This window comes from Rhinopithecus roxellana, chromosome 8 (assembly GCF_007565055.1).
Source record: "Rhinopithecus roxellana isolate Shanxi Qingling chromosome 8, ASM756505v1, whole genome shotgun sequence".
NCBI lineage: Eukaryota > Metazoa > Chordata > Mammalia > Primates > Cercopithecidae > Rhinopithecus > Rhinopithecus roxellana.
Window position 1 is genome coordinate 108,995,719 of NC_044556.1, and position 20,989 is coordinate 109,016,707.

Genomic DNA, 20,989 nt, shown 5'->3' on the forward strand with positions numbered 1-20,989 from the left:
TACATTTAAGGTTAATATGTTATGTGTGAATTTGATCTTTTCATTATGATGCCGGCTGGTTATTTTGCTCGTTAGTTGATGCAGTTTCTTCATAGTTTCTTCATACATACCTTTACAGTTTGGTATGTTTTTACAGTGGCTGGTACTGGTTTTTCCTTTCCATATTTAGTGCTTCCTTCAGGAACCCTTGTAAGGCAGGCCTGGTGGTGACAAAATCTCTCAGCATTTGCTTGTCTGTAAAGGATTTTATTTCTCCTTCACTTATGAAGCTTAGTTTGGCTGGATATGAAATTCTGGGTTGAAAATTCTTTTCTTTAAGAATGTTGAATATCGCCCCCAACTCTCTTCTGGCTTGTGGGGTTTCTGCCGAGAGATCTGCTGTGAATCTGATGGACTTCTTTTCGTGGGTAACCCAACCTTTCTCTCTGGCTGCTCTTAACATTTTTTCCTTCATTTCAACTTTGGTGAATCTGGTGATTATGTGTCTTGTGGTTGCTTTTCTCAAGGAGTATCTTTGTGGTGTTCTCCATATTTCCTGAATTTGAATGTTTCCCTGTCTTGTTAGGTTGGGGAAGTTCTCCTGGATAATATTCTGAAGAGTGTTTTCCAACTTGGTTCCATTCTCCCCATCACTTTCAGGTACACCAATCAAATATAGGTTTGGTCTTTTCACATATTCCATATTTCTTGGAGGATTTGTTCATTCATTTTCATTCTTTTTTCTCTAATCTTGTCTTTATGCTTATTTCGTTAAGCTGATCTATAATCTCTGATATCTTTTCTTCTGCTTGATCAATTTGGCTATTGATACTTGTGTATGCTTCACAAAGTTCTCGTGCTGTGAAGCTCCATCAGGTCATTTATGTCCTTCTCTACACTGGTTATTCTAGTTAGCAATTCGTCTAACCTTTTTTCAAGGTTCTTAGTTTCCTTGCATTGGGTTAGAACAAGCTTCTTTAACTCAGAGGAGTTTGTTATTACTCCCCTCTGAAGCCTACTTATGTCAATTAATCAAACTCATTCTCTGTCCAGTTTTGTTCCCTTGCTGGCAAGAAGTTATGATCCTTTGGAGGAGAAGAGGCATTCTGGTCTTTGAAATTTTCAGCCTTTTTGCACTGGTTTTTCCTCATCTTTGTGGATTTATCTACCTTTGGTCTTTGACGTTGGTGACCTTTAGATTGGGTTTTTGTGTGGATGTCCTTTTTGTTGATGTTGATGCTATTCCTTTCTGTTTGTTAGTTTTCCTTCTAACAGTCAGGCCCCTCTGCTGCAGGTCTGCTGGAGTTTGCTGGAGGTCCAATCCAGACCCTGTTTGCCTGGGTATCCCCAGCAGAGGCTGCAGAACAGCAAAGATTGCTACCTGTTCCTTCCTCTGGAAGCTTCGTCCCAGAGGAGCACCCGCCAGATGCCAGCCAGAGCTCTCCTGTATGAGGTGTCTGTCAAGCCTTGCTAGGTGGTATCTTCCAGTCAGGAGACACAGGGGTCAGGGACCCACTTGAGGAAGCAGTCTGTCCCTTAGCAGAGCTTGAGGGCTGTGCTTGGAGATCCACTGCCTCTTTGGAGCTGGCACGCAGGAACGTTTAAGTCTGCTGAAGCTGGGCCCACAGCTGCCCCTTCCCCCAGGTGCTCTGTCCCAGGGAGATGGCAATTTCATCTATAAGCCCCTGACTGGGGCTGCTGCCTTTCTTTCAGAGATGCGCTGCCCAGAGAGGAGGAATCTAGAGAGGCAGTCTGGCCACAACAGCTTTCCGGATCTGTGATGGGCTTCACCCACTTCGAACTTCCTGGCAGCTTTATTTCCATTATCAGGGGAAAACTGCCTACTCAAGCCTCAGTAATGGCAGACGCTCCTACCCCCACCAAGCTGGAGTGTCCCAGGTCAAGTTCAGACTACTGTGCTGGCAGCAAGAATTTCAAGCCAGTGGATCTTAGCTTGGTGGACTCCATGGGGATGGGATCTGCTGAGCTAGACCACTGGGCTCCCTGGCTTCAGCCCCCTTTCCAGCGGAGTGAATCATTCTGTCTCACCGGTGTTCCAGGCACCAATGGGGTATGAAAAAAAAAAAAAAAACTCTTGCAGCTAGCTTGGTGTCTGCCCAAACGGTGCTTGAAACCCAGGGCCCTGATGGTATAGGCACCTGAGGGAGTCTCCTGGTCTGTGGGCTGCAAAGATCGTGGGTTCCTCATGGAGGAACCAGGCTGTTCCTCATGGCACAGTCCCTCATGGCTTCCCTTGACTAGGGGAGGGAGTTCCCAACCCCTTGCACTTCCCCAGTAAGACGATGCCCCACCCTGCTTCAGCTTGTCGTCCGTGGGCCGCACCCACTGTCTAACCAGTCCCAGTGAGATAAGCCGTATACCTCAGTTGGAAATGTAGGAATCACCCACCTTCTGCATTGATCTCACTGGAACTGCAGACCGCAGCTGTTCCTATTCTCCCATCTTGCCCACAACTCCCCCTTTTCTGTGAATTTTCTATTCATACTGTTTGGACATGTTTGCATTGGTTTTGTCTATATTGATATGTTCTTTATCTCATGTATTGCAACTATTTTCTCTAGTGTGTAACTTCCTGTACCTTTTTGGAGGGAGTTTGGTATTTCGAATTTGTATTTTTATATGGTCAAATTTGTTAATATTTTTATTTGTAACTTCTGATATGCCATGACAGGTCATTTCAATTATAAAAATATTACATATTTTCATTATTTTTATAATTCTGATTTTTATGTTTGATATTTAGCAAGAGTTAGGAATCTAATTGTATTTTTCCCATTGAAAGCTGATGTTGCCTTAAACCATTCTTTCATTAAGCAAACCTCTCCCACTGATCTGAAATGCTACTTCTATTATGTATTCATTCCTCACATTAACCAGATTGTTTCTAGGCTATTCTGTTCCACTAATCTATTTGTCCTAGTGCTATACTTTTTTGATTACTATATCCTTAATCACCTAACACACTAAATAATTTATTTTCATGTTTATTGGCAGTCTTCTCTGCTGGAATGTAAGCCATACAAGAGAAGGAATTTTCTGTTTTTCTCGTGAATGTATTCCTCTCAAGTACTAGAATAATATAGCCCCATAGTAGGCATTCAATAAATTCGTTGAATAGATGTTTGCAATATTTGTCTTCCCAACCAGGAATGTTGTATCTCTTCATTATTTTTATTTTCTCTAATTGATCTAATCTAATCTTTTATCCCTTCTTGAGTCAATTTCAAAAGTTCGTATCTTTCTAGGAAATAATTCATTTTATGTAGATTTTCTAATTTATTGGTAAAAGTGGGCTATTTTAACTTCCAAGTTTCTTATGTACCTGTAATGATCTTCCTCATTTATAATATTGTTTGTGCCTAACCCCCTTGTTAGTTTGGCTTGCAAGAGATTGTCTATTTTTTTAGGTTGTTTTTGCTTTCTTCTCCTTTTAAAACGAATTCTTAATTTTATCTACTTTCTTTTTTATTTAATTTCTGCTTTTGTCATTATTGATTCTTCACTTCTGCTTTCTTTTTGTAACTTTAGTCATCTCTTGCCTGCTTATTAAGTTAAATGGTTAGTTCATTTATTTTTGGTCTTTCTTGTTTTCTAAGCATTCAAAGCTACACACAAGCAAAAGGCTGTGAATTTTTCTCTGTATGGCTTTAGCCATATTATCTTTTAAATCATTCTTTCAAATTATTCTTAATTCTCATTTTAACTTCATATTTCATGCAAGGATCATTTGTAATGTTTGTAGTCAGCAGTGTGATCAGCTAAAGAGAAAGTGCTATGAAAGCAAATACTGGGAACATCAATCCAGATGTATGGGATCAGAAAACTAGGTGTGGAGGAAATGACTTCTCAACTGAAAACTGGGGAGAGAGTATATATATTAGCAAATGATTTCACTGGTTAGGATGGGGCATTGAGGTAGTGTTCCAAGCTGAGAATACAGCATGTGCAGAGATGTGGAGGCAGGAAAGAACATGGCACATTTGGGGAACTGAAGTTAGGTCAGTCTGAGTAGATAACACAGTGTAAGGCAAAAAATGGCAAGAGACAAACCTGTCTAAAGAACAGACAGGCCACGTCATGAAGCAATTTGGACATTATGTATAATCCAAAAACAATGTAGTGTTGTGTTTCGTGGGGTTTTAAATTGTATATATCGTTCTACTGCATGCATCCAGCAATTACTTTTTCATTCAGCATAGAAATATATGTTATTATGTCATCCATTCACATTTCTCCCCTTCCACCTTGTGATCTACTGCACATATTTCTGATTAGGTAAGTTTAAGTAGAATACAATTTATAGTAATTTGTAAAAATGTTACTGACTTACTCTGATTTCAAATGTAAGATGCATAAGCACAACACAGCCTGAACCTCCTTCACTCGAAGAATTCCCCTCTTCCTTCCAGCCAGTCCTCTCCAAGTATTGTCTTTTGACAATTAAAGTATATTCCTAGAGGCTGTACACAGAGAATGTGATATCTTGAAAGAAAGCTATGAAAGCATCTAGCCCTACTGTTCCTTTTAGAGACATAGCGACAGAACTAAAGAGGTTAAGATAGTTACCCACTATGACCCACTGTGACTTAGGCAGAATATTAAGTGGAGAAAGCTGATTATCTACTATGAGTGAACCTGCAGAGGTAGGCTATGCTTTATGCCATGGTCACCCCCACTCACCTCCATGTCTTCATCACAGCTATGTTAGCCTGCTAGGGTTGCCATAACAAAATCCCACAAACTGGGCAGCTTAAACAACAGAAATTTAGATTTTCTCCTATTTCTAAGGCTAGAAGTCCAAGATCAAGGTACTGTCAGGATTGGTTTCTGATGAGGCCTCGGTTCCTGGTTTGTAGACAGTCACCGTCTTGCTGTGTCCTCCTGTGGCCTTTCTTCTCTGTGTGTCCGGAGAGATCCCTGGTGTCTCTTCCTTTTCTTATAAGGGCGCCAGTTCTGTTGGACTAGGACCCCCTGCTTCTTAGCCCATTTTACCTTAATTACTCTAAAGGCCCTGTCTCCAAATACAGTCGCATTGAAGGTTAGGGCATCAACACAAGCATTTGAGGGGGACACAATTCAATCCACAACACAATGAGGAATTCCTAATAGCTCTATTCCTGCCATGTTCATCCTTGTTATTACTGAATACACAAATTTCAGCTCTTTTTTTATGTTAAATGATGTTATATATCACAGTGATAAAGTATTCAAGAAGAAAACTAATACAACAAAGTGGGGAGAAGTTCCCCAATATAGTGTAAAGTTATGGGTTCATATCTGCACATTCTAACTTTCTCAAAGTATGAAAATACTTGGTCATTATAAAAGAAATTATTTTAGTTAAAAGTACACTTAACTAAAACAGCATGATTTATGGTTACTTAGACTAACCAAACTTTTCTCTTTTTTCCAGATTATTATGGAAATATTTTGGTAAAAATGGAAAATAATGTAATATTTTATTCCAAGATTAATACTAGAGATGCAGTAAAGCTGCATTTATGGACAAATAACACAACAAGAGCATTGATTTTATTAAGTACTTCTGGTTACACATATTTCCTGTATGCTTTGGACAATGGCACAATACAAATACAGGACTATCCCTTAAGTCTGGAAACACGAAGTATAACTTTCAAGACAAAAGACAAATGCCCATACCTGGCATTTCATAATAATGTTGCTCGTGTTTTTTACTTTCTGGACAAGGGAGAGACTCTGACACTTTGGACTCAAATCATCTATCCAGAAAATACTGGTCTGTATGTTGTTGTGGAATCCTATGGCCCAAAAATATTAGAAGAGAGTCATGACATTTCCTTTGAAGCTGCCTTTGGACACTGCACCAAAACTCTGGTAAGCTAATATTTTAAATTCCTTCATTTGATTTTAATAAGTATAAAAGTATAATATGGCCAGGCGCGGTGGCTCACACCTGTAATCCCAGCACTTTGGGAGGCCGAGGTGGGCGGATCATGAGGTCAGGAGATCGACACCATCCTGGCCAACACGGTGAAACCCAGTCTCTACTAAAAGTACAAAAAATTAGCCGGGCGTGGTGGCGGCGCCTGTAGTGCCAGCTACTCGGGATACACGGGAAGCTGAGGCAGGAGAATGGCGGGAACCTGGGAAGCAGAGCTTGCAGTGAGTGGAGATGGCGCCACTGCACTCCAGCCTGGGTGACAGAGCGAGACTCCATCTCAAAAAAAAAAAAAAGTATAATATTAACATTTTTATAAATGGATTTCCCTTCTAGGCTCAGCTGAGAAAATGTTGAGGAATGTCTGAGTTTTTAATAAATAATAACATGATAGGCCATTCATTCCCAAGTCATTATTTTTGCTTTCAATATCCAAGCCCTCTTTGCCACCTAATAACTAATAATACGTTCCTTCAAAACTCATTGTCAATTGTATTGTTCACTTCTCTTCTGTTGTCTATTGTAATATAATAAACCACCTCAAAACCTAATTGCTTAGAACAACAACCAATTCTAGGCCGGGTGCGGATGGCTCAAGCCTGTAATCCCAGCACTTTGGGAGGCCAAGGCAGGCAAATCACAAGGTCAGGAGATCGAGACCATCCTCGCTAATACGGTGAAACCCCATCTCTACTAAAAATACAAAAAATTAGCCGGGCGTGGTGGCGAGTGCCTGTAGTCCCAGCTACTGGGGAGGCTGAGACAGGAGAACGGCGTGAACCTGGGAGGTGGAGGTTGCAGTGAGCCGAGATCACACCACTGCACTCCAGCCTGGGCGACGGAGTGAGACCCCGTCTCAAAAAAAAAAAAAAATGCTATCAATCAATAGTTTGGGCTGTGAGTAGTTGGGCAGTTCTGCTGGTTTCATCTGGGTTCATTGATATGGTGTGGGCATCCGGTAATTCATCTGCAACTATATGACCTAAGATGGCCTCATTAATCTAAGGGGCCTCAGCTGGAACACTTGTCTCTGTTGGATAAGCCAGGTCTAGTGTTATCCTCCAGACTAGACCTGGCTGCTTCTGTGGCAGTCTCAGAGCAGTGTCCCAAGACGGTGAGAGCAGAAGCCTAGGTTTGGCCACATATCCCTAACTCATAGGATGGTGACATAAACTCTACCTCTTATGGAGAAATAGCAAGTTATACTGCATATGGGACATGCATATGGGAATGGGAAAAATTATTGCAGCCATCTTTGCAAACAATGTCATAATAGGTGTTATAAGTAAAATGTTTACTTAGAAACAGAATGCTTGTTCTTTGGTACCACAAGGAAAAAATCAGCACTTAGACAAAAAATTGTCTTAGCAAGGCAGCTTTACTTTCTACAGAAAGGGCACTCCTCACAGATGGAACAATGGCAAGAGCGCACCTGAATAAAGGAGGGAAGCAATGTTTATCCTTTATGCAGCTTGTCCCTGCTACTGTGTCTTGTCTCCATTGGCTGAAGCTAGACCTCACAATCTAAGCTGAACCTGACTGGCTAATAATTTAAAACTTTCCTAAATAGGCAAAGGCAATAGGGAACAAAGGAAAAGAGGAAGTTGCTTACTAAAACTTAGAAAAGTAATAACATTCCTAAATAAGAAAGGGGTGTAGGCTGCGAGCTGGGACCTGCCTATGAGCACGTCCAGCACAGATATCTTGGTAAAAGTACAAGGACATAGGACACACTACATGCCTGTGAGCATGTCTAACAGCTACATAGGATAGGGCTTAACGAAGAGTTTTTAGCACAAAGTAAGGAGGCTTGAAGGCTTGAAGGAAGTTAGTCTTTAAAAGAAACTATTATTTCTAACACTTATGATTTATTCTTTAACAAGAAGGGAAACTCTGAAGGGAAACTTTTTACTTTTACAATTCCTTCCTCTTGATATTATAGTTTTTTTCTCTTCAAACTTTTTTAACACGTTTGGCTTAGCTAGTTTTGCTTGAGTTTTTAAAAGAAAAGGGTTTTCTGGTTGATGAAATGCTAGGGTAAAATGGATAGCCAATTGAACTAAAGCACAAATACTGCTCTAATTATTTGGCAGAGTGTTCAGTAAAGGTCCTCTATAATACCATTATACATTCACTTGGGGATGAATAAGGGCGAACTGATGGGTCAGCTCTTAGAAGTGTCTGACTTCACTGCATCCTGTTAAGTTTCTAAGAAACTTAACAAACTTTAATAGTTTTATATTCAGGAGGCCTGATTACTTTTAAATTATACAATATTTCTTGCATAAATTCCCTTTTATAACTTTTTTTATGACTTTCACAGACAATCTTTGACATGCCTTAACTTTCTGACTTCTTTTTACACTATTTTTCTTCCTAGGCTTACTGTCTGTGTCTTTCTCTGATCTCTGTCTCTTTCAGTCTCTCTCTCACTTATTCTCTCCCTCCTGAGTTCTCCCACTCTTGCAGTTGGCGGGGCTGGGCAATGGCACAGAACCTGCCCCAGAGCATGTGCTGCCATATCTCTCCTGTTTCTTTCTGGTTTTCCTTTTTACTTTCTCCCTTCCTCTCTTGCACTTAGTTTTTCTTGGACTGGGTGGAATCCTCGTGGCCACAGCCCAGGCCCCAGGCCGTTGCTGGCCCAGAGGCTTGGCAGATGCCTGCCATAAGTTGTATGAGTCATGCCCTTTCACCTTCTCTGCTCTCCTCCTGACACCAGTCCTTGTCCTCTTCTTCCACGCAGAGCCAGGCTGGGGAGAGGGACCTACCTCTTGCCTGCCAGGCTCTGCGGTGTGGTCTCCTGGCCCTGGCACACTCACACTTTCCTGTTCGGCTCTAACTTGCAGGCATCCATAGCCAGTGTCCTCCGGGGGTGGCGGGACGTACCTGAGCAGCGCCGAAGGCTTGGGGCTTGGCAGCTGGTGACCTGGGGGGCTCTAGCTGCACGGCTGGGTGCGAGGACAGCATCCTAGCCATTGCCGCTCTGCCAGGTGCCAGCGATCTACAACTGTGGAGCTGCACTTGCTGCTCTTGCTCTCTTTCTCTCTGACTTCCTCTCCTAGTTTCTCTTTCCTCTCTGCTGGTCTTTCCCTTGCCTCTGCCAGCCACCTACTCTGCTGTTCTCCCCTCTCCTTCCCTTTCCCCTAGGGAGCAGCTGGTGGGAGTGGAGCTTAGCCTCTTTCTTCCACTGAGAAGAGAGGAAAGGTAAGTTTTGAATATTTTTCCTATTGCCGGAGGTTTGTGTGAGGTTCAATCTCTCTGTAATGGGGATTTTTCACCTCTTTTTAACCTCTAAGACACCCTGACTAAGGAATACTTCACCGCCTCCCACGGCTTTTCTTTCCTTAGTCCTGACTAAGGAATGCTTTACTGCCCCTGCGGCATCTCTTTCCTTGGTATATCCTAACCAAGGAATACTTTACCACCCCATGGCTTTCTTTCCTTAGTCCTGACCACCAAGGAAATACTTTACCAGCTCCTCTGGTGTTTCCTTCCTTGGCTCGTGCATAAGGTTACCTGGTCCACATGGTATGTGAGGATCCTTTACTCCAGGTTGCCAGCCAGTTTCTTTCCGTGTTGCTGAGAGTCCAGATTTATTCATTACACCAACTGGGTCTCTATTCCTTACCCCTGAGGCCACCGCAGTGAGGCAGTGGGGCACCTCCTCATGAGAGAGGACTAGAGACTGCCCCCAGAGGAGAATGTATCCCTGTATGGGTCACCATTTTGTTATAAGTAAAATGTTTATTCAGAAACAGAATGCTTGTTTCTCAGTACTGCAAGGGAAAGTTAGCATTCAGGTAAAAAGTTTTCTCAGCAAGGCAATTTTACTTTTTGCAGAAAGGGTGCTCTCGCCATTGTTCCATCTGCGAGGAGCATCCTTTCTGCAGAAAGTAAAATTGCCTTGCTGGGAAAACTTTTTATCTGAATGCTAATTTTTCCTTGCAGTACCAAGAAACAAGCATTCTGTTTCTGAATAAACATTTTACTTTTAACAATAGATGTAAATATACTGTGTATATTATTTTGTATAGTGCATTTCAAATTAATATCATAATGTGAGTATTTCACATGTTACTTCAATTTCTTCTTGAAAACTGTGTAACTCAAGTGGCGGTTTCTGTTCCCCACCTTCCCTTTCTAGGCTCAGCTTCCTTAAGCATGTATAATAGTGAGCCTGCTATCTGATACAGTGGATTGGAAGTGGTCAGTTAATTCCAAAGTCAGTGAAAGCAGAGAATCATAAAAAGTGAAACCAATATATGTGAAACATTTTACTTTAATTTAAGTGAACGTAGTTTTCATATAGGACCAAAGCCTTTTCTTTAAAATAGGTCCACTTACTATAGTTCCTCATCTCCTTTCTTGTATAACCTTGCTCATAATGCATCATTTCTGAGTTCCTATTTCAGTTTCTCTAAGATAAAGGAAAAAATACTTGAAGGCACTGGAAAAGCAACTGAAACTCTAGAAGTTTATAATTTTTTTCAGTTTTTTAGTATTGCCTTGCTCATACCTACTAATTCAGCAATTTCTTCAGTGACTTGCTTTATCAAAATTTTCCAAAAAAATCAACTTAGTTCTCAGGGAAACAGTAACTCTACTTTCATTTGATACTTATTTTATCAATCCATAATATTATATATAATTACTTATTTTAAATAATCATATAATCTGGCATCAACAGATTTGGAAACAACATGGATTTAGATTTACATGCAGTCTCATGGATAGATCTTCAAACACAGAGTTGAATGAAAATTATAAGAAACTATTTGAAATGTATCTTAGTCCATTTGGGCAAAAAATAACTCAAACCAGGTCACTTATAGCAGCAGAAATTTACTATCTCACAGTTTTGGAGGCTGGGAAGTCCAAGATGAAGGTGCCAGCAGACTTGGTCTCTGGTGAGGGCCCGTTCCTCACAGACAGTGTCTTTTCACTGTATCCTCACAAGGCAGAAGGGGCAAGGCCACTCTCAGAGGCCTCTTTTATAAAAGCACTAATCCCATTCAGGAGGCTCTGCCCTCATGACCTATTCACCTCCCAAAGGGCCCCACCTCCAGTACCATCATATTGGTGATTAGGTTTTAACACATAAGTTTTAGAGGAACACATTCAGACCATAGCACTATCACTGTAATAACATTTATGAATATTACAAATACATACACATAAATAACAAACAAAAAGGCATTATACATATTTCAAGGATACAAAGATACCAAAGGTATATTTTCAAGGACACAAACATAGTTGTTTGATGTATGATATATTGCTGCCTACTATGGGGGAAGATGATACAGGGAAAAAGTAAAGTATGATAAATAAAATAGGACTGGATTGATAATGTGCCAAAATAAAAGGATATATTTAACTCTTGGTTTTCTTTCCAAGAATTTGATGTATAGTATTCAGTTGATTCTTGAACAATGTGAGGATTGGGGCACCAACCCCTGCCACGTTGAAAATCTGGTATAAATTTTATTGGTTTTTTTTTTTTTTAGATGGAGTTTCGCTCTTGTTGCCCAGGCTGGAGTGCAGCGGCATGATCTTGGCTCACCACAACCTCCACCTCCTGGGTTCAATCGATCTTCCTGCCTCAGCCTCCTTAGTAGCTGAGACTATGGGTGTGCGCCACCTCGCCCAGTTAACTTTTGTATTTATAGTAGAGACGGTTTCACCATAGTTGGCCAGGCTGGTCTCAAATTCCTGATTTCAGGTGATCTGCCTGCCTTGGCCTCCCAAAGAGCTGGGATTACAGGTGTGAGTCACCATGCCCAACCATGGTATAACTTTTGACTCCCCAAAATCTTAACTACTAACAGCCTACTGTTGACTGGAAGCCTAACCTAAACAGCCTATTAACACATCTTTTATATGTATTATATGCTGTATTCTTACAATAAAGTAAGCTAGAGAAAAGAAATGCAATTAAAAAAATCATAAAGAAGAGAAAACACATTTACAATACTACACTGTATTTATAAATACCGTAAGTTTTACATTATCTGTTTACAAGATAAATCTTCTGAAATGATGGGCAACCTAGCTGCAGACCTCAGTCTACAGCTATATATATATATATAGCTCTCTCTCTCTATATATATATATATATACACACACACACAGATGTATATTATATGTATATATATATACACACACAGGTACATATCTATACAGGTACATATATACGGGTTATATATATAAGTGCATATACATATATATATACACACACACAGGTGCGTATCAATCAATTCAACTTTTTCATTTCTCTTTTTTTGTTTTGTTCTGTTTTTTGATTTTCTCTCTCGTTCAACATTTTCTTGTAATGTCATGACTTTTCTTTGCTTTGAAGCACCTTCCACAATATCACTAGGGACACTTTGTATGGGCCCATGGTGTTGTTAAGATTTACAGTATTGCAGTAAACATGATAAAAAAAATATGCAAGAACCACAAGAGATCAGTTTTTGCTGTGATATGCAATTTACTGGAAGGATGAACTGCCCACAGGATGACTAGTGTCACACAGCATTTTAAGCAGATACTCACAACACTTGAGCTCACAGCAATAGCAATGGGAGGTGGCTGTGAAATGATCACACAGTACAGCATGTACTGCCATTAATTTCATGCAGTTGTGGTTTATTACTGCACCTTTACATTTGTTTGCATTTCTCTCAGCTGCAAATGGCACCATGTGTGGTCTGTAAATGTTTGTGTATGTTTTGATAAATTTTAACTTCATAGTAGATCTGTATATATTTTATAGTAGCACATGATAAAATAGACTAGTATCCACATAGGTTTTGTGTACTCATGAAATACCTTTTTCTTAATTTTTTCAATATTCTAGGCTACATGGTTCAACCATGAGTTTTTTCAAATTGCCACAGATCTCCAAAAAAGTTTCAGTATACTAATTGAAACAGAAAATCCCATGTGTCACTGTACTTGCACAGTTCAGACCTGTGTTGTTCAAGGGTCTACTGTTTATCTGTGTATTTGCAACTCAGACCTTCAAACTACTAGTTACTCATAAAAAATTTACAAATGACCAATGGCAATAAAACGTTGCATTTTGCAAAAATACAAAATTTGCATTTTTAATAAAATACTGTCTCTATCATTTACTATCAAATGACACTGAACAAGTTCTTAAATCTCTCTGTAATTCTCTCATCAGTAAATTGGGGATAACAATAGTAATGAAAGTACCTACCTCATAAGGTTCTTTTATTCTCATTTTTTTTTTCTTCTTTCAACTTGACACATAAGGTTCTTATGAGGATTAAATGAGCTAGTACACATTAAGGGCTTAGAAAAGCACCTGGCACATAGTAAGTACTATATGTGTGCATTACTACAAACACTACCACTATTACCAGTACTCCTACTACTACCATCACTACAACTACCATCTTTTATCAATTCTAAGGCACTTTGGTTTTGTTTTCAGACAGGGTCTCTCACTCTGTCATCCAGGCTGGAGTGCAGTGGCACAATGTCGGTTCACTGCAACCTCTGCTCCTCGGATTGAAGCAATTCTTGTGTCTCGGCCCCCCGAGTAATTGGGATTACAGGTGCATGCCACCACGCCTGGCTAATTTTTGTACTTTTTTTTTTTTTTAAGTAGAGACAGGGTTTCACCATGTTGGCCAAGCTGGTCTTGAACTCCTGACCTCAAGTGATCTCTTCGATAGGGCACTTTTTTCTTAACATTTAACATCTCTGAAATCAGGATGAGTCTTACATCCTATAGCAATTTAGGCTCAATGAAGTACAATAGTATTATGAAAGCACCTTGCTTATATAATGCGGACTGGGTCACTGTAACTTCACAGACTAATTATTGGCTAGTATGATGCTAAGCATCATAGCTAATCATTCGTTTTTTTACAAATGAATATAACAGCCACATACAAAAGTAAATAAAACATTTATGCATAATTTAGCAGATTATTATAAACCAAACACCCATGTAATCACCATTCAAGTAAAAAAAATATATAACATCAGAAGTACCCAAAGCCCTCCTGTGTGTTTTCCCTTATCAGAATTGTCTCCTTTTCCAAGTTAAACATTAGTCTGACTTTTGTGGTAACAATTTCCTTACTTTTTGGCCAGGCGCCATGGCTCACACCTGTAATCCCAGCACTTTGGGAGGCCGAGGCGGGCAAATCGCTGAGGTCAGGAATTCAAGATGAGCCTGACCAACATGGTGAAACCCTGTCTCTACTAAAACTACAAAAATTGACTGGGCGTGGTGGCAGGTACCTGTAATCCCAGCTACTCGGGAGACTGAGGCAGGAGAATCGCTTGAACCTGGGAGGTGGAGGTTGTAGTGAGCTGAGATTGCGCCATTGCACTGCAGCCTGGGTGACAAGAGTGAAACTCTATCTCAAATAATAATAATAATAATTTCCTCACTTTTCTTAATAGTTTCACCACCTACATGTGCATCACTAATATAGCTAAGCTTTATCTATTTTTGAACTTCATATGAATGGAATCATTGCATATATATTATATACACACATCCATCCATAAATATCTACATATATTGTATTTTTGTCTTGCTTTTGTCTTTGAATATGATGCTTATGAAAGTCCATGTTGTCAAGCCTGTAATCCCAGCACTTTGGGAGGCCGAGACAGGCGGATCACGAGGTCAGGAGATCGAGACCATCCTGGCTAACACAGTGAAACCCCGTCTCTACTAAAAAATACAAAAAACTAGCTGGGCGAGGTGGTGGGCGCCTGTAGTCCCAGCTACTCCGGAGGCTGAGGCAGGAGAATAGCGTGAACTCGGGAGGCGGAGCTTGCCGTGAGCTGAGATCCGGCCACTGCACTCCAGCCTGGGCGACAGAGAGAGACTCCATCTCAAAAAAAAAAAAGAAAGTCCATGTTGTTTTCTGTAGCTGGCATTCATTCATACTCACTGACCTATTGTGTCCCTCCGTATGAATGTACTACGAGATATCCGTAGCCATTTTACTGTTGATGAACATTGGTCTGTTTCTATTTGGGGGCTATTCTGAATAATGTTACAATGAATATTTTAGTATACACCTCCTGAAAAGCACATATAAACATTTCTATGAGGTAGAATTACTTTTATGTGAGATTCTTGGTGAGGCTATGAATTCAATTTATATTATAATTTTGCAACATTTTATTATGGAAAATGTCAAACATATAGAAAAGTTGAAAGAATTTTACATTTAACAGCTCTATATCTATACCCACTATGTACATTAATATTTTATTATACTTGCTTTATTACATATCTATGCACCTGTCTATCCACCAGTCAATCTTGTTGATGACTTACAAGTGATCAACATCATTACATGCCCTAATGAAGGCATTTTGCGTGCCTAGATGTGGAAAGCCATGTGCTACTAAAGTGGGATCACCACCCCCAATTTCCTTGCTTTACATAAATTTTAAATTTTCTTTTTTCAGACAGTAACATTTTATCAGAATGTAGATTATGAGGGAATATATGATTACTTCGAGATGCAGTAAGTATAACTTTTAAAAGAACTTTCTCAGTATCAAAAATGCTACTCAGGTTATGGATTTGTGGGTGTTCTTTTATTTAAATGGCCTCATATTCTTTTAAATATTCAAATTTCAAATTCCTTTCAATGTCTGGATAGATGTAAAATTAATATTTAACTGTATAAAATGTAAAATACTCCTTGTAATGTAATAAGAAACAGGACCTATCTGAAGTTCTCATTCATCCAAATGAAGATGCAAAAAAAGGGCTATTTCTTTTTTTTTTTTTTTTTTTGTTTTGTTTTTGAGACAGAGTCTGGCTCTGTCTCCCAGGCTGGAGTGCAGTGGCCGGATCTCAGCTCACGGCAAGCTTCGCCTCCCGGGTTTACGCCATTCTCCTGCCTCAGCCTCCGGAGTAGCTGGGACTACAGGCGACCACCACCTCACCCGGCTAGTTTTTTGTATTTTTAGTAGAGACGGGGTTTCACCGTGTTAGCCAGGATGGTCTCGATCTCCTGACCTCGTGATCTGCCTGTCTCGGCCTCCCAAAGTGCTGGGATTACAGGCTTGAGCCACTGCACCCGGCCAAAAAGGGCTATTTCTTAATTGTATAATTTTCAAGCATGTTTTATCACTAGTTCCCATCTCAAAGTTTCCACATACCATCACTAGCAAAAACAAGAACTCTGATATCACAGAAACTCTTTATGCATAGAGCCAGATAAAATGCTTTCTTTGACTCCTGCAGTAAGGTAGCAGCTACGCTACCTGGAGGAAGACAACCAACATGGACTTCTGTGTGAAGGCATTCCTATGGCTATCATTACAGTCTTGAAGGATTTTCTTGAAAAAATAGCATATTTTCCCTAGAAAAAATCAATTTTTCTTTTGTTTTTTTGGAGATGGAGTCTCGCTCTGTCACCCAGGCTGGAGTGCAGTGGCACAATCTCAGCTCACTGCAACCTCTGCCTCGCAGGTTCAAGTGATTCTCCTGCCTCAGTATCCCAAGTAGCTGGGATTACAGGCATCCACCACCATACCTGGCCTAATTTTATAATTTTAGTAGAGATGGGGTTTATCCATGTTGGTCAGGCTGGTCTCGAACTCCCAACCTCAGGTGATCCACCCGCCTCAGCCTCCCAAAGTGCTGGGATTACAGGCATGAGCCACTGCGCCCGGCAGGAAGGATCCATGTTTCTTTAGTCTGGTGCTATTCCAAATGAGTTTGACTACCTGCTTTATGCCAAGCACTGTCTAGGTATTTAAAATACAGGGTAAATGAGAAAGATGAAGTTCTAGTGTCATGGAACCCATTCTCCAGTGGGAAAACAACCAATCATCAAATAAGTAATTCCAAATACTGGTAAGTGCTATGAAGAAAAGAAAACAGAATTTTATATATATTTAATATATATGTGTGTATATATGTTATTTATATTATATGTATATATGTTATTTTTATATTTATACACACACACACACACACACATATACATATCAGTGACAGAGACTGATCAGGAAGGGTAGGGAGAAAATGCTGCTTTAGACTCCTTAGCCAGGAGAGGCTCAATTCCTTCCTTTCCCTTTCACCCACCAACTTCTCTTTACGCTCCTAATGGTCTAGGATATTTTTGGTTTTGTGGATATTTACTAAGATTTACATTGCCATAGAATACACATAAAATTGCCCAGGATATTTTTTTGTCTTTGTTTGTCCTCATTTTTTTTTTTTTTTTTTTTTGACAAGAAAAACCTTAGCAGGTGTAGGTATAAATCAAACTTTCACATTTTCTTCTTCTATTATTTTTTTTAGCCCTCACATTTTGCCTGAACACAAAATGATTCATGCGCACTTCATAGTGGAGAAAGGTATTCTATCTGACCTAGCTTTCAGTCCCAGTCAGATCATATTACACAGCTTAATGTGGCTCAGAAAACTAATTTTACAACTCATTCTTTATTGCTCCAAAGGTATTAATATGAGGGGAAAATGGGTAGGAGCCAGAGGAGGAACCCACACAGTGGCTGCCACCTTCAGGCAGGTCAGCAGCAAAACCCCATTACGCAGGGACGGCGTTAATGAAATAGGGTGGTTGAAATGCTGGTAGGATGCTCATTTCTGTTTCCCATCGCATTAACCCTATGGTGGCCAAAACATGGGATACCATGAGGTGGGAGCAACTTTACAATAGGACCAGCATGCAGAGCTGCCTTAGCAGAAGCAGAGAACTGTTACCAGCAGCACCATCCTCCAGGCCTCTAGAAATTCGCGTGGGAGGTCAATCACACCATGTACCTGGGACTTTGCACTTGCTCTACAGAAAGACAGTGTCATGCCTGTCTCTCATATAAGACAATAACCTGCACAAATTGTTTCTATCATATGAGACAATAACCTGCACGGATTGTTTCTCCTAGACACAACAACACAGGTCTTGTGATGGTTCAACTTCGGCCTAGTGAATATTCAAAAACATGTCCAATAGCCCAAAAGGTAAGTGACATGGGTTGAAGACCCAAATATTTTACTTCAAGAATGTATAGGTGGTCAACCAAATAATGCATAAAGTACCTCCATACAATACCACCCTCCTATTACTTAGCAACTCTGTGGAATGTTCCACTGTAAGGATAGCCTCACTTCATTTTGAAGACAGAAGATTTCTGCCCTCTGTGAGTTTATTGTCTAAAGTGGGATATATCAACACATACAAAAAAGTAAAACCATTGGTTCCTGAAGTTATGAAGATATATAAAATTGTGTGAAGGAAAACTGAAAATAAGTGGGAATGACAAAAGTTGGATATGGTTTGTCAAAGAAGAGACTGCGGGCCACATCCATATTTATCCTGCACTTATTTCTTCAAAAAATCATTTATTCATAATTTTAAAAAAAGAAAAATCATTTATTCAGTTTTAAAAGTTTATTGTATGCCTACTCAGTGTTGCTGTGTGTCAGTCTATGTACTCAGTAATGGCAGTTACAAAAATAAAAAGACAGAGTACCTTCCCTAGAGGTAAACATAAACTAGCTTAAGAGAACGTGGTATACACAGTTCTCAAACAGCCCAGAGGAAAGTAAACTAAGGAAGTTGACTGAGATTGGGAGGGGAAAGGTGAAAAGAAAGGGATACACAAAATGACCAGTGATGAATGAGTAGAAGTTCAACAGGCAGGTGCAAAAACATTCCAGGAAAAGGCATGGAGGAATGAAATAGTGTCAGGGTGTTCAGGTAACTGAACATTTTTATTATTATATTATATACTATTATATTATTGTGAAATTAAACCTAAATTCTTAACAACCCCACCTCCTTTGAGTCTATATTTCACACTTGTCTCCTCTCTCTATTACTTCTCAGCCTGACATTCAATAAACATATATGGAGCACCTACTGTATACCAGGCATTGTGTTACATATGGGGAATACAAAGCAAAATAGGACCTGCCCTCTCCCATTCAGAACCCAAGCGTGAGAAACCTGTGTTCCTACCAGGGCGAGGTTCCATACATTTAGAGGGACCCTTGAACTGAGGCAGACGTGATCCATCCTTGAGCACTGTGGACACACACTGCTTCCCCAGGAAATCACCTGCAGGTGCACACCAACAACTCCCCTGTCTGCCTACCACATGCCAGCTTAATCCATGTAGGAAGTAACAGCCACAACCTAGCAAGTTCCTGCCCTAGCCTAGGTCTGCAGTTTCTATCTTTAACTGCTTTTACCCTCTTCCTTTATGGATGCCTTCCCGAAGCACCGTGGTTTCTTCTAGCCCTCTCTAATCTATAGATCTTTTTAGGGATCCCTATTCATTCTATCCTGCCCAGCCAAAGCATTACAAAATCAGATTCCTCTAACCCGAGTTCGGGTCCATGCTCTACCACCCACTGGCTTGGGTTGGCTACTTACTCTGAGCCTCAGCTGCCTCATTTGTAAAAGGGAAAATGTACCATCTATCTTATGGGGTTGTCAAGAGTATTAAATGAGATTATTCATGTAAAGTACCTAAAACAATGCCTATTACATAGTCATTATCTAATATACTGGTTTCTTCCTTCTGTTTCCTCTTTGGTATCCTGCAGACAAGGACAGGACAAATCTAGCCATCCTCTGTGTCCAATGCAGGTGGTTTGTCCTGACCTACCCACTGAAATAGAATGAAGAAAGATGCAGTAGCCCTTTCAGGCAACAGAAAAATGTGGCCTTGTAGAGGCAGGTCCTCTAATCAGTCAAGGAAATCAAAACGTGTACACAACTGCGTAATATGCCTTCAGCCATAAGGTCCCTTCCTTGTGCTCCCATACTCATGGCTTATCAAGCCATCAGCCTCCCAGATAAATATTGTAGAGACACAGGGCCCAGCTCTGTGTATACACAGAACCATGGCCTACAGACTAATCCCACTGGGTGAAGTTAGGCCCTTGCTAAACCTGCTAGACCCAATGGACATGGACTGCGCTATTTGAATAGGAGCCTGTTGTCTTTGTCATTTAGTGTTCAGAGCCTGCAGCAGAGCAGCAAATAGAACTGGGAGCTCCAACAAGACTGCATCTCATTTTTTAACCATGCACCAAGAACTGGAAATGCAGCAATGCAGGCCAGCCCCCAGAGGGCCTTAGTAAATCCTTCTGAGATGAATTTTCCCAGGGACGGATGACTGCAACATTGTCCAGTGCATTATCTAACAGCATTTGTGTTGAGGGCCTGTCTCAGGTCAGTTAATCTGTCTGGTTAGAAGAAATACGCTGTGTCCGACTCTTGGTTAAGGCAGGAGCTGTCCGGCTCCGTCTCTGCACTGAGGAGAAATGTTGTCATTTAGGCTATATGTCAGAATCTCTAATTAGGTGTCCAGTTCTGGGGAATATGTCAGCCCTGCAGCAGTAGGTACTCTAGAAAACAGGATCATTCATGCTCCCCACACTATACCTGCAACTCCTTTTCAATAGCCACCTACAGGTTAACTCACATTTTTAATCCTAGCCATGGTTGTTGATCCTGAGGCTTGGGGTGATTTTTTTCAGCTAGGACAAGGAAGAGAAGAAATATTGCAAATGAGATCATCAAGCGACGGCGGGTCCTGACTATGATAGATTTAAGAACCTTTGTCAACCCTTATATAGGTAATTTAGTAAAGATAAAGGGCAGGCCAATGATTCTGATCAGGAAAGCAAAGATTTCATGATGGTGGGTGGTGAGGACTGCGGGTAGAATGGTTGGGAGAACAAATCAGGCCCTGTGCATGAAATCAAGTGGTCCAGGAAATAAAATCCATGAACTCCCACTGTGGAGCATGCCTTTGAAATGAAGACTGAAAGGTCTTGGTTGAGCAGGGTCAACTCTTTCAGGCCACCAAACTTGGCTGGACATCATTCTTCTATCCCCACCCTCCGGACCGCCAAGTCCTTCTTATAGGGTAGGGAGTATTAGAGTTTTTCCAGATTTGCTTTGTGGAAATGTGCAATATCCGAGGACATGCGTAAGGCAGAACACAAGTGTGTGGACCCTACTGAGACAGCCTGCTGGAAGGGCAGGGGTCCTGGAGCCGGGTGCAAATGGA

At 40.6% G+C, this 20,989-nt stretch overlaps 1 protein-coding gene across 4 annotated transcripts in view; it reads left to right on the top strand.

The window, feature by feature from the left end:
- CATSPERE (catsper channel auxiliary subunit epsilon) overlaps positions 1-20,989 on the top strand; it is a 162,151-nt gene that overhangs the window by 84,617 nt on the left and 56,545 nt on the right. For all 4 annotated transcript variants that reach the window (XM_010353277.2, XM_010353278.2, XM_010353279.2 and 1 more), the window contains 3 exons: positions 5,414-5,856; positions 15,392-15,450; positions 17,849-17,924. In XM_010353277.2, coding sequence (XP_010351579.1) covers positions 5,414-5,856; positions 15,392-15,450; positions 17,849-17,924 — 578 coding nt within the window. The remainder of the gene's footprint in view (positions 1-5,413; positions 5,857-15,391; positions 15,451-17,848; positions 17,925-20,989) is intronic.